Consider the following 15,104-nt stretch of genomic DNA (forward strand, 5'->3'; position numbering starts at 1 on the left):
TACTCATGGTTCTTTAGGGCTTCCACATTCAGGAATCTGAAACAGATGCATCATAGAATGTTATTGCTTATAACAAAAATTAATACCATTTTTTTTTAATATTTATTTATTTTGAAAGCGAGAGTGTATGTAGTTATACAAATAGGGGCAGGGCAGAAAGAAAGGGAGAGAGAGAATCCTAAGCAAGCTCCATGCTCAGCTAGGAGCCTGACATGGGGCTCAATCCCACAACCGTGATCATGATCTGAGCCCAAATCAAGAGTCGGATGCTTAACTGAGCCACTCAGGCCACCCCTATGTCATTGTGACTAATACTGCATTTACTTTATGATATATACCAATGGGCCTTAGTTACATCATATTCCTCAAGCTTCCAAGGCTCCAACCAAAAGCTGGAGTTAACAGTCACCCATCAAAACACACCCATTTGTTTTCTCCAATATGATATGAAAATAAAAATTGGAAAGTTCCTTTTACACCTAGAAAATCATGTTTGGGAGGTGACTTTGATTCAGAAATATAAAACCATAAGTTTATAAACAGGTTTTTTTTTTTAAGAATGATTTTATGATCCTATTTAATTAGTGATACATAATGCTTTGCATTATTGAGAATGTACATATTCCTGCCTTACAGATGTCATTTTAAGTATCTCAGGCGTAGAATAATTCATTTCTCTGTTTCTTATGATTAGTTCCCACCATTGCGAGATGTTCCTATAGAGGAAATTAAATAAGCCTTTTCTGAGTAGTAAATTTAGGGTATATATCTTGTTAGTTAGGATTTTGCAAAGTACTCAAAGTATTTCCCCGCAAGATACTTATTAATTACATAGGGCAAAATTATAATAATATAGCAGAGAAACCGGACAGAATTCATCTCAAACTATCAAAGTTAATATCACTAGAAATCAGATATGTCAGCCCCATGTACCTCTTGATTTGATGCACTAAGAAGAGCACAATGTTATTCCTGTAGTATTCTTACCAAAAATGCATAGCCCAGATTTTATCGTGGGGAAACATCAGAAAAACCCACATTGAAGAACCATCAAAATAACTGGCCAGTACTTTTCAAAGGTCAAGATTGTGAAAGACAAAAATGATGGAGAAACTGTTCTAGATTAAGTGCAGTGTAGGATCCAGGATTGGATCCTGGACCAGAAAAATAATGTTAGAGGAACAGTTGGCAAAATTTGCATAAGGTCTATAGATTAGTTAATAGTATTGTATCAATTTCTTGATGTTCATAAATGTATTCTGGTCACACAAGATGTTAATATTTTGAGAAGTTGAGTAACAGATACACAGGTACTCTGTTGTGTATTTATAATTTATTTATAATAGACCTGAAGTTATTTTAAGATGAAACCAAAAAATGAAAAAACGGGGCAGCTGGCTGCTCAGTTGGTAGAGCATGTGACCTTTGATCTCAGGATCTTGAGCCCCACGTTGGGTATAGAGATTACCTAAAATATTTTTTTTTTAATGAAAAAAATTAACATTCATTCCTTGAGTCTGAAGAGATCAACTTTTCTTCATCTGTTGGATATTGAAAAAATTCAGTATTCTTTTAGCAAGGAATAGGAAGGAAATGGCTGTTGGATAGGCAACCAAAAATGTCACTACAGTTAGACTAATCCTACTACTGTGGTTCAGAGAGTAGCAGCCAGTGCAGCTCTTGGGGCATGATCTCCTTTCATGGCACAAATGACCTTTTTTGTTTTTTTCTTTTTAATTTTTGTTTTAATGTTTGTTTATTTTTGAGAGAGAGCATGAGCTAGGGCGGGGGGGGGGGGGGCTGGTGGCAGAGAGAGAGGGAGACACAGAATCCAAAGCAGGCTTCCGGCTCTGAGCTGTCAGCACAGAGCCTGAAGTAGGGCTCAAACTCATGAACCGTGAGATCGTGACCTGAGCTGAAGTCGGGCACTCAACTGACTGACCCACCCAGGTGCCCCACCTTTTATTTCTGTAGCCAGTAGGTATTTCACAAACTCTCTAGCCTTTTAATGCATTTTAAATAGTGTTGGTGGTATTACCTTATGTTTATGTATGTCCGAATTATCTGAATACTTGCCGAAGAACACTTTATATGTAAATTCTTCCCATAATGAGTTATTACAAAAATAAATATATTGAAATTGTGTTAGTTGGATAAAACAGGATTGTTTTCTTGGTTAATAAGTAAAATTTGTCTTTTATCCACTTGAAATCAAAAGGGAAACATCTTTGTTTTACTTAGGAATAAATACTCTTTTCTTCAGTGGTGAAAATATTTTGCGTCCTTTGAGATTTCAAATTATGAAGCGTAGGGCGCCTGGGTGGCTCAGTCAGTTAAGCGTCTGACTTCAGCTCAGGTCATGATCTCACGGTTTGTGAGTTCAAGCCCCGTGTTGGGCTCTGTGTTGACTGCTCAGAGCCTAGAGCCTGCTTTGGATTTTGTGTCTCCCTCTCTCTCTGCTCCTCCCCCACTTGTGCTCCGTCTCTCTCTCTCTCTCTCTGTCTCTCAAAAATAAATAAATGTAAAAAAAAAAATTAAAATCACGAAGTGTACTTATTCTGTTGTTTTCATCTTCATTTTTATATATAGCCCAGCTAGTGTTGGTTGCTACAGACATTGCCAATCAGAAGATAAGCTACATACCAAACTTAAATAGTTAATTACCGATCACTGAAGTTATTCTACAAGTGTCCTCTTCTTTTTTTTTTTTTTAAGTTTTCAAGAGAGAGAGAAAGTGCGCGAGTCAGAGAGGGGTAGAGAGAGGGGGAGGGAGAGAGAGAGAATCCCACCCAGGCTTCTCACTGTTAGCACAGAGTCTGACACAGGGCTTAAATTCATGAACTGTGAGATCATAATGTGACCTGAAGTCAGACACTTAACCAACTGAGCCACCCAGGTGCCCCTACAAGTATCCTCTTTTATGTACAGTAACACTATATAGGAATTCTTGTTACCTCTGGCCTTTTCTAAAACCAAAAATGCAATGTTTTAGAGTCGATTATTAGTTAGACAAGGAGCTTTTATATTGTACCTTGGTTTGGTGTTGGTTAATGGTCATGTTAATGCTGTATTAACAACCTTTGATTAGAATGATATCCTTTAATCAAAATGTTGGTCACTTTTTTTTTTTTTTTGAGAGAGCACAAGCAAGGGAGGGGCAGGGGGGCGGGGACAGAGGATCTGAAGAGGGCTCTGAGCTGTCAGCACAGAGCCCCATGTGGGTCTTGAACTCACCAACTATGATGAGATCATGACCTGAGCCGAAGTCAGATGCTCAACCAACTGAGCCACCCACGTGCCCCAAAATGTTGGTCAGTTGCAGTATTGAAACTCAGAAAGTATTGTCTGGTATTTGATTATACATTTTAAGCTACATTCACTAAATGTTGTTAAAGGATTTTGTTTTATTTAAATGTATTCTTCATGTAGCCTTAGTAATTTTATTTTCTAAAATATTGCTATTTTAAATGATTTACAGCTACAAAGCAGTATTTCCTCTTAGCTTGAATCAGAATCATCAAATGAATGATACATAATTAGAAGTGATCTAGATTTGCTTATGACCAATGCACTTTATTACTGACTTTCTACACAAAATGCATTTCTCCATACCTGTAACCAATCAGCCACATGAAAAACTTCTTAAATTTGTAAATGACTGCTGAATTTTACTTTCTCAAAAATCATCTATAACACTTTTGAATTTTAAAGAATGGAAAACATTTTAAAAGCAGCTGGTTTTTCAGTAGCTAGTAATAATGCCTTACTTCACCTGTAGTTTAGAGTCATCTGATCCTCTTAGCAACCTTCTAATATATATTGTAACTACTTTGTACCTGTGTACCTCAGGTAGTTTGGGGTTGTACATTTTGGGCACAGGTAAGTAAATTCCCTGAGTAATCAGAGAATTAAAGGGATGCTTTATTTTATAGTAAGTTAGATATTTGCACTGTGGGACCAGGAACTTGGGCTTTCTTATATTAGCATAATCCCTATATCTCAGTATATTTTACAGTATACAGTTAGGATGCAGGAATAACCAGGATGTCTTAGCTCCATATTGTTAGGATAGCTATATTAATAAGTAGAGAGTCCCAACCCTTAGGGATTCCCACCTGGAAGAAGAAGAAGAGAAATCAATAATTTTACCATATTTTGTCTATCACTTGATTGTTTGAGATCTGTGTTTTGATGATAGTTGTCTCTGCATGGTTAATGCTTTTCTCTTACACAAATTCGTTTATCAAATTAAACATGTAAAAATGTTGACAGGTGAATATTATGGGATTTTTTGAAAAGTTCTACTTAAAGAACTTAAGAACTTTTGAAAAGTTCCACCTGATTCTTTTAACCTACTTGTGGACATGGGCTACATCTGTTTTTGCCAGTGTATATCCATTACTTACCAACTGATGGACTGTTTTAATGGTCAGTTAGTGAATCTTGTCATCATCCTATTTATTTGCCATTCTTTATTTTTTTTTAGAATTGTTTGGGTTTCTTTTTTAAATTTTATTTAAAGATAACATTTGCCATATTCAGCCATCCAGCTTTATGGCAATCAAGATATTTAAATTCACAAATTTAAAAAATTACAAAGGAAAAAAAGTCCTGCAGCTGTGCAGGACTGTTGTCATACTTTTAATTTCTTATAACAAAGGTTATAGAGAATATAACTTGAACACATATAGTTTCCCCATTTTCTTAATTCACAGTAGTACCAGTTTTGATCCCTATAGTGCTTCTCTACCCCTCCAGTATATGACATTGATTTTAAACTAATGAGAAGACTGGTGTATGTAGTATATGGGAGGGTTTGTTATCTGTCATTTTATAGCCACATTTTCATATACAAGATTTACCCACTTTTACACACGAGTTGTATTTACATGCCATTTATCTAAAATGTTCATTTGTCTCAGAAGGACAGAATGCCATCTACCAGGAAAATGATACTGAGTATCCAGTAAGATGCTGCCTATGGGATAGATACATTGAGCTTACCTTAGATGAGTGAGGTTGGTTATTTGTCTCCTAATAACGAACCTCCTTTAGATGAGGTCCAAGGTAGATGCAGCTTGCAATGCATTTCACTCCTAATTTTTTTTTGAAATTGCCTGACTCTTTTTTGTACCATTTAGAACTCATCAATTTGCTTTCTTAAGGAATTTGTTAAATTGTTCCTACAATTCATAGAACCCTGTTATGTTTACCACTGAGTTGACATGAATATTTTATTAAGTAATTGAGGTTAGTTTTAATTTTAACGTAGGTCATCAGTCTATTTGGTTTTAAAACAAATGCTACTATGTTCTGAATCATTCTAAATAGACAAGAGTAGAATATGTGGATGTAGGAAAATCAGACATTACATTACTGTTACAAATTTTCTCTTGTGGGGAGCCTGGGAGGCTCAGTCAGTTAAGCATATGACTTCGTCTCGGGTCATGATCTCATGGTTCGTGAGTTTGAGCCCCGCATTGGGCTGTGTGGACAGCTCAGAGCCTGGAGCCTATTTTGGATTCTGCATCTCCCTCTTTCTCTGCCTTCCCCTGCTAGTGCTCTGTCTCTCTCTCAAAAAAAATTGAACATTAAAAAAAATTGTTTAATAAAAACATCTTTTCTCTTGTTCATAATTTAAGAAAAAAACTTTTCCTATCAACTTTTCATTCCGTGTGTGTGTGTGTGTGTGTGTGTAATTCTTCAATATGTGAATCTGGAATATAATATTTGGTTATATTTTTATGATCTAGATTGTTTAGATTAAATGCTAATGTTAAATAGATATTGGCAGCTTATCTGTTAACTTAGAAAATGTCTTTAATTGTTCCCCCAAACTTTGAAAAGTTTTTAATTTGGTTATATTTGTTGAATATTTTAAAAGCAGGATTAATGAAAGGTTGGTACTGCTTCTGAATTAAATATATTTTCTAGAAATATTAGAAAAGCATTTTTTAAATTAAGCAACAGCCAAATTAATGAGTTTCAGCTATCACTGTTATTATTTCCAAAATTTCAGATGGCTACAAATGCTACCAGAACTATATGCGGTAGTCTATTACTTTTAGGTGTATTGATTTTTCATTTTTTATTCAATATCAATTACTCAACCAGTATATACGAAGTACCCCCTATATTGGGTATTTGACATTTTTACTTAGCTGTCTGACTTATCTGTTTTGCTGCCAGTGATACTACATTCTAGCCATTTGGTAGTCGTTTTGACATCTACTTTTTGTAGTAGACTGGTTTGTCATAATTTGATATTTTAAACCCTTGAGGGGACTGGGGAAGATGTTTCAACCACAGTATTTTTTTCAGCTTCAAGACCATACAGAAAATCCCAATCAAATTTCTAATGGGTTTTCTTAGAATTAATTTATATGCATAATTTATATAATAATGTGATTTTTAAAAATATGATAATGGAAGGGTAGAATATGACACTATCTTGGAAAGTAATCAGGTAATCTACTAGAAGAAAATTTTAGGAGCGCCTGAGCGGCTCAGTCGGTTGAGTGTCCCAACTCTTGATTTTGGCTCAGGTCATGATCCCAGGGTGGGGAGTCCCCATGTTGGACTCCACGCTCAACATGAAGCCTGTTTGAGATTCTCTTTCTCTCTCCCTCCCTCTGTCCCTGTCCCCCACAAACTCGTTCTCTCTCTCTCTAAAATACGTTTAAAATAATAAAATAATTTTAAAATTTTTTGCTTTTTCCTACTATAAAATCACAATGGTAAACACTTAAATAGAACCTAGTATGTGATTGTACTTTTCTGGGTGCTATACATATATTAATGCTTACTTAGTCCTTGCGAGTGCCTTATTGGATATATACTAATGTATCATTTTTACTTGCACTAGGTCACACAGCTGATAAATGAGACCTGAGATTCAAACCTAGGCTTTAGGATCTAGGGTTTGCATGCTTCCACTCTACTATAAGCCCTGACTTAAAAGTAATACCAAGTAAGAAGTTTAGGCAACACAGTAATTAATAAGAAAGCATAAATCTCCCATAATTGGAATAGAGATGAGTGGAGATATCTGTTACTTACATTAACAAATACAGACAAAATAATTAAAAAAAGTAAGTGTACATTTTAATATCATTTTTGACAACATTGAGTCAACGATGACATCAGAATCCACTCCTTCCTCTGTGTTCCAACACTGTATAATGAATGTCTGGTACTTAAGACAATACTTTTATAGTACACAAAAATACTACAGAGCACATTCTAGTATAATGTGAAGTCTGATTAATAAGATTTTTTTTTTGAGAAAGAGCACACATGGGTTGGGGAGGGGAGCAGACAAAGGTAGAGAGCATCTTAAGCAGGCTCCACGCCCAGCATGGAGCCTGACACAAGGCTCAGTCTCAAAACTGTGAGATCATGATCTGAGCCAAAATCAAGAGTTGGACACTTAACCTACTGAGCCATTCAGGCACCCCAACAAGATATTTAAAGTTTGCCCTTGAAGTTTATTTTGATATAAGAAATACATGTTATGTAAGTGTGAGACCATACTTTGGAATTGTTACGATAGAATTATCCCATTAGGATAATTATCCTGCTAGGATTTTCTTTTTAAAAATGTATTTCTTGACTTTTAGAGATGCACAGAGACTAGAAGAATTCTTCACCAAAAATCAACAGCTGAGAGAACAACAAAAAGTCCTTCATGAAACCATTAAAGTTTTAGAAGATCGGTGAGTCGGGTTCTTGGGTATTCTTGAGTAAGTGGTGATTTCCTCCTTTAATAGAACATTGGTTTTAATTTATAAAACAGTTCTGGGACTGATGTGCTCTTTTCCCAAACTAATGTCAACTTTGGATAAATATATACTCTTACAGATTTGTTTTTTTTTTTTTTTATTAATTACAGGAATCTCATCAATTTACCTTTTAATATTTCTTGTTTTTTGGGTTTTTTTAAATGTTTATTTGTGAGAGAGAGTGAGCATGAGCAGGGGAGGTGTAAAGAGAGAGGGAGACAGAGGATCCGAAGCAGGCTGTGTGCTGACAGCAGAGAGCCTGATGTGGGGCTCAAACTCACGAACCATGAGATCATGATCTGAGCTGTAGTCAGATGCTTAACCGAGTAAGCCACCCAGGTTCCCCTAAATAATATTTATCTGGTGTTGATATAAGATGAGCTTAAGAGTAGTAATGTTCTGGGGTGCCTGGGTGGTTCAGTTGGTTAGATATCTGATTCTTGATTTTAGCTTAGGTCATGATCTCTCAGTTCAAGAGATCAACCCCACATCAGGCTCCGTGCTGTCAGTGCAGAGCCTGCTTGGGATTCTTTCTCCTTCTCTCTCTCTGCCTGTTTCCCACGTATGCTCACACCCACTCTCTCTCTAAAATAAATAAATAAACATTAAAAAAAGAAAGAGTAGTAATGTGTTAATTCATTTGATGCTTTAATTCCATTTTTATGTCTAAGTAGGTGGAAACTGCTTCACAATTCTGTTTGTCTTCGTGTTTCTGCCATTCTCTTTTTTTCTCCTACATATTTCTGTAGGCAGTCTAGGATTCTTCTTTCTGAATATTTCCAAGATAATGCCTGTCACTTAATTTCCACATACATCTTTTTTTTTTTTTTTTTTTCAACGTTTATTTATTTTTGGGACAGAGAGAGACAGAGCATGAATGGGGGAGGGGCAGAGAGAGAGAGACACAGAATCGGAAACAGGCTCCAGGCTCTGAGCTATCAGCCCAGAGCCTGACGCGGGGCTCAAACTCACAGGCGGCGAGATCGTGACCTGGCTGAAGTCGGACGCTTAACCGACTGCGCCACCCAGGCGCCCCTCCACATACATCTTTATTTCTCACTCCTATGAGATTACCACCCTAGGTTAGAAGAGACTTCCAGATTTTGCGGTATTCCTTTGTCTGAACTGCAATTGCTATGTAAGACCTTGAACTACCTGCAACAAACAATGTTTCTTGCATTTATAGTTAATAATTTCCCTTTGTTATTATTGTGTATATGCCACAGGAGGGCTGGTGGCTTGAGTTTGCCACTGTACCTTTAGTGGTGGAATAATTTAACACTCCATCTGTGCAAACTGCAGTTGTACACTTTTCTTCTACAACTGCTGTCCCAGAGAAATGCACATTTACTGGAATAGGCAGCCTATTGTGGAATGAAGTTACACGCGCGCTGGAATCATAGATGCAAATTTGAATTTCAAGTTTATACTGTGCCCTTAATTCAGATTCATAAATAAATATTGAGTCCTTGCTGTGATCTAGGTATAGCTGTAGGTGCTAGGGATAACACTATCCCTAGTATCATGGAGCTTATATTTAATTTTTAAAGGTTTGGAGTGAGTCATGCAAGTAAGAGGCTTTCAGATTATAAGTGCTGTGAAGAAATAAAATTGAGTGGTGTAATTAAGTGACCACAGACATTGGAAAGTGAAGGGATAGGTGTCAGGAATGGCCTCTCTGAGGAGGTACCATTTTAACCGAGACGTAAATAATATAGATAAGAGCTACTCGAAGAACTGAAGATAAAAAGAGAACAAATACAAAAGCTTTAGGCGGAAATAAGTTTTGAAATATTTGAAGAATAGAAAGTCTGCAGTGGTTCTAACTTGAGTAGGAGGATGAATGATAGGGGATAGGATTGGAAAGGTGGGAGTAACTACATTATGTAGGATCATGGGCAAAAAGTTTGGATTTTGTTGTAATCAGAAGTAATTGGAGATTTTAAGCAGGGAAATCACAAAGGAATAGGAGCAGGTATTGACAGTATGTGTTATATCCAAACAGACATGTCAGGTAGATAATTGTATATGTGAATTTGAAACTAACTACAGAGATTAGAGCTAGAGAAAAGAATTTGAAAGTCATCACCTGCATATAAATGGCATTTAAAACTTAGACTGGATAAGAGATCTAGGGACATCTTAAAGAGTGTGGGAAGAGAATAGAAGAGGCATCGAGCTCGGACGTACTGATTAAGGTTTAATGAAGAATAAGGACCAAGCCAACAAACAAAAATGAGAAAGAAAAATTATCAGAGTAGAAGAAAAGCCAAGAACATATGGCATGACACCAACCACACTTTCTCCACAGGGCTATTTTAAAGATTAAATGAGATTAATGCAAGTTAAGTACATAATAGAAATTTTTAAAAACTTACAGTGTCCCTTCTAATTGGTGACGATGATTTCAGCCTTTAGCACTCTAGTCAGATCCAGTCTCTAGAAAGCCATTTGACCCCTTTTTTTCCCGAGTCCAGGATCAAAAAGGAAATCATCAACTACTTTTCTGTTAGTGTGGTGAGGCATTTCCTTGTTTTGTCTGGATATGTAGTAAAGCGTTTGGGAGGAATGGTGGGGGGGTCATATTTTTCTCAGGCTTTAACTCCTCAGTGATTGATATGTATTGAGGGCTTACTTTGTACCTGTACCCGTGCATCTAGTACTTAATCTTCACATTAATGCTGGTATGGTAAATCCATTTTACATAGGAGGAAACTGAACTGGCAAAGAGGTAAGAAGCCATACCAAGATAACAGTTAATGGATAATTAGGTTAAATTTGACCCTACAAACCCCCCAGTTTCTGTTTTCCTGAAGCCTTGTCTGTATGTTGTCTTAATTTTATAAATGTTATGTAAATGAATTATACCTTAACTGATCATCTCAGAGTATTTGTGCTTGACCTAAAGTTAACAAAACAGGTACTTTGCAATATTAATTCCCCAATATTGTCTATTTTCTAGTCTGGTTTTTTGGAAGTTTTTTTTTCGGTTGTTTTTGTTTTTAATTGCTATTAACTATATACTACCTTTAAATGTCTAGGTAACATTTGGTAAAGTTCTGCTTTATTTAAAATTTCATTTTAAGTTTTATGTCATGTAAGAAACCCAGAGCAAGCTTTAAAAATCTATAAAAACGTTTTGCTAAGACCTTTAAAAAGCAAAATGTGTTTTGTTAAAAATTTCTTTTTTTTTTTTTTTTTTTTAAGTAGGCTTCACGCCCAGAGCAGAGCCCAATGCGGGGCTTGAACTCATGACCATGAGATCAAGACCTGGGCTCAGGCCAAGAGTCGAACACTTAACCGACTGAGCCACCCAGGCACCCTGTGTTTCATTAAAATTTCTAAACAGTAATTCTGAAACTTGCTACTTACTCTTTATAGGATGAAGCAATTTTTATTTTTTATGCTAATGTTGTGAAAACATTGTGAGATGTTTAGATGAAAAGAATTACCTGGTTAAAGTAAATTTGATAATAAAAAGTTCTAATTTTAGGTGGCTTATGTTTTACTACACTAGTATTGTAAGAGACTTTCCTTGAAGGAAACAAAGTATTTCACTAAATGTAAGGAATAGTCACTGTGATGTGGATAGAATGCATTAAAAAAAATCTGAACAAAGCAGTTAAAACATGGTTGTCTAGTAGATTTTAATATTTTTAAAAGCATTTTTGGCAGTTGTAGGAAACTCATATTTCATCTGTCATTGAAAGGGAAAATTTGTGTTCATAATCAGGGGATTTGTGGTTGTGCAACTATTTTTCAAATACTAGACCAAATGTGCTCTTTTTGTGTTACTCATAGGTTTTAATTTAAATATTTTTCAGGAGATCTCTGACTTTCTAGACTAGGTTTAGTTTTGCTGTGTGCTTTAATAGTACCCTGTATTTCCGCTGTCATGATGTGAATCATGCTTTGCCTTAATTACTCTTTTACTACCTGTCTTTTTTTAGTACACTCTAAACTCTTTAAAAGAAATTACATTATCCTGGCCACTGTTGTATTTCAGCACCTACAGTACTCATTGTAGGTGATCATGAGTATGATCACCTTTTGAATGAAAATGAATAATTTTTTTGAAGTTTATTTACTGTTTATTTAGAGAGAGAAAGAAAGAGAATGAGCTGGGGAGGGGCAGGAGAGAGAGCGCGAGAATCCCAAGTAGTCTCCAAGCTGTCACATGGAGCTCAATGCGGGACTTGATCTCACGAATCATGAGATCATGACCTGAGCTAAAATCAAGAGTCGGACACGGACTGAGCCACCCCGGCACCCTGAAAATGAATAAATTTGAGGAAATCTTTTTGGGGTATAACAAACAATTGAGCATACTTGTTAATCTGGTGAGTTTTAATTGCAAAATGAAAGCTTTTATTTCTTCATCTCTATGAAGAAACGAATATAACTCAGAAAGCATGCTGCTTTCTGCTCTTACTAGTGGAATTATTCTTCTTTCCCTGTTACCTGTATATAGCTACTAAAATTGCATTCATTCTCCTGTGAAATTGAGGGTTTTTCTTTCTCTGACAGCAGCAGTGGAACCTTGATGGAAATAGGAACCTAGTATATTTTCTCCTATCAGTTTAAATTTAAACTAGGGTCAGTGAGCAATCAAGAGTTGACTCTTTTTCACAAATACTGTTATCAAGAGTGGCAGTTGACTGGAGAAAACTGGAAGTAATAAACAAGCTAGAAAATGTTTCATTTTATAACTGTCTGTCAGTGGCATTTTTAAAGTTGGAAACTAGGTGTTCCAAGGGGTTGTTTTCAATCATATGTCATGACATTTTAACATACCAGATTTTATTTCTTAGAAACAATAAAGTGTTCAATTTTTACTGAAAAACTGACTAGCAGAAGACTTCTAACTAATCCATTAGAATTGTTCCATGCCATTTACCTCTTTCAGGGTTTTCCAGTGACTTTTCTTTTTCTTTTATTTTTATTTTTATTTTTATTTATTTATTTTTAATGTAAGATCGATGCCCAAAGTGGGGCTTGACCTCACAACACTGAGATCAAGAGTCACATGTCCTACCAACTAAGCCAGCCAGGCGCCCCTTCGATGACTTTTCTATGTCATGTGCTCTTTGGCCTCTGTAGCTTAATAATTCTGTGTATAAATTTACCACAATCAGGTCAACTGTTTGAGTGTTTACTGCATGGACCCTAAGCTATTAATTTGAACAAATCTTAGAACTGTAAATATGAAATGTCAGGTACTTTAAGCAAATAGTTAAAATTGAGTTTTCTCTTATAACAGTTTAATAGTCTCTTGGTTTTGGAATAGTTGGGGTTTTTTTGTTTTTGTTTTTTTTAATTTATTTAGTATTTGAGAGAGAGAGAGCACACGCATGAGCAGGGGAGGAGCAGAGAGAGGATTCTCCTAAGCAGGCTCCACACTGCCAGTGTGGAACCTACTGCACAGCTGGATCTCATGAACCGTAAGATCATGACCTGAGCTGAAATCAAGAGTCAGATGCTTAGCCAACTGAGCCACCCAGGTGCCCCTTGGAATAGTTTACAGAGATTTATTTCTTTTGGAATTTTAAAGGCATAAATAGACCTTACTTATTAGATTTAGAAATGCTTGAGAATCCGAAAACATTATGTTATAGCAGAAAGACAAGAAGGTGTATGTCCTTTCTAGTACCTTAAATTCTCAAAAAGATGTTACACAAAGTTTATTAGAATATAATATTACAAAATTAAATACTTGTTAGCTTATTTTATTTTTCCTTTTCAACTTTTATTAAAGTAATGCATATGCATTATAAAATGCATAGTTACTATATATTCCTCTTTTCCACCCCTACCAGTCCCAGTTTTTAGTGCTCCAGATTCTAAATGATACATTTTCACTTTAACCCTTGATTTATCAATTTGAGACCATCTTATTTCTTACTATGAAGATGAGGATACCATTTTCCTTTGCATATTTTTGTTTTTATTTTTTATTTTATTTTATTTTTTACTGTAGAGGGAGCACAAGCAGGGGAGAGGGCCTCCACACTGAGCGTGGAGCCTTGACAGTGCTCAATCCCATGATCATGACCTAAGCCAAAATCAAGAGTCAGCCTCTCAACCAACTGAGCCACCCAGGCTCTTCTCCCTCACATATTTTTGAATAGTTATATTTTAGTTCTTCTATTTTATCTTAAACCTTAATACATACATTTTTATAAAAATATGTCTTTACAGGAATATATTTTAGAAAAATGTCTGAACAGTCTCCCTGAGCTCACCACTATATTGCTGGAGGATAGTAAACTATTTATTTATTGACTCTAAGTATTCTCTGCTAAGGCAAGATAGCATTTCCTTCTCTGCAGATCTGATGTCATGACCTCTGTGCCACTCCAGGAGACTTTTTTTTTTTTTTTAAGTTTATTTATTTATTTTGAGAGAGAGCAAGGGAGGGGCAAAGAGAGAGGGAGAGAGAATCCCAAGCAGGCATTCCGCTGTCAGCATGGAGCCCAACACAGGGCATGAACCCAGGAACCATAAGATCATGACCTGAGCCAAAGTCAAGAGTTGGGCACTTAACCGACTGAATCACCAGGTGCCCCAGTAGACTGTTTCTCCTGTCCAGGCCACATAGATTCTTTCTACTCTGTTTCAAATCAGTTGGTCAAATCAGCCTTGTTATATTATGACAAGGACATACTTCTATGTGTTTGCTGGTTTTTCCCAGAAGTTCTAACTACTTTTTTTCATACTGAGATAAGAGACATGTTTTCCTTACTATGCCATTAATACTATGTAATGTGTCATTCTATTTATTGACTACCATCTTCTTTTTTCTTATTCTTGGAGGTATATTTCTTGGGCTAAAAACCTTCCTGTACCAATTTGGACCATTTACTTTCTAAGTTTTTCTATAGCTGCCATTCTGGAATTTCTCTTCACTGGATCTCCCTACATTAATACCATTATTTCTTTCAACTCATGTTAGTCCACAAGTGCACAGGAAGTAAGTTTTCAAAGAGTCCTTGCATGTCTAAAAATGTCATTTTACTGTTGATTTAGATGATATTTTGAATGGATATAAAATTCTAGGTTCAAAATAGTTTTTGCTCCAAATTTTAAAGACATTTCCTCAGGGGCGCCTGGGTGGCTCAGTCGGTTAAGCGTCCGACTTTGGCTCAGGTCATGATCTCGCGGGCCGTGGGTTCGAGCCCCGCGTTGGGCTCTGTGCTGACAGCTCAGAGCCTGGAGCCTGTTTCGGATTCTGTGTCTCCCTCTTTCTCTGACCCTCCCCTGTTCATGCTCTCTCTCTGTCTCAAAAATAAATAGACGTTAAAAAAAATTTTTTTTTTTTTAAAA

The 15,104-nt window shown here is 36.1% G+C and overlaps 1 protein-coding gene across 4 annotated transcripts in view; it reads left to right on the forward strand.

Annotated features, from left to right (window-relative positions):
- Positions 1-15,104, forward strand: part of RBBP8 (RB binding protein 8, endonuclease) — a 110,122-nt gene that overhangs the window by 37,538 nt on the left and 57,480 nt on the right. For all 4 annotated transcript variants that reach the window (XM_045456909.1, XM_045456910.1, XM_045456908.1 and 1 more), the window contains one exon: positions 7,620-7,715. In XM_045456909.1, coding sequence (XP_045312865.1) covers positions 7,620-7,715 — 96 coding nt within the window. The remainder of the gene's footprint in view (positions 1-7,619; positions 7,716-15,104) is intronic.

This window comes from Leopardus geoffroyi, chromosome D3 (assembly GCF_018350155.1).
Source record: "Leopardus geoffroyi isolate Oge1 chromosome D3, O.geoffroyi_Oge1_pat1.0, whole genome shotgun sequence".
NCBI classification, from domain to species: Eukaryota; Metazoa; Chordata; class Mammalia; order Carnivora; family Felidae; genus Leopardus; species Leopardus geoffroyi.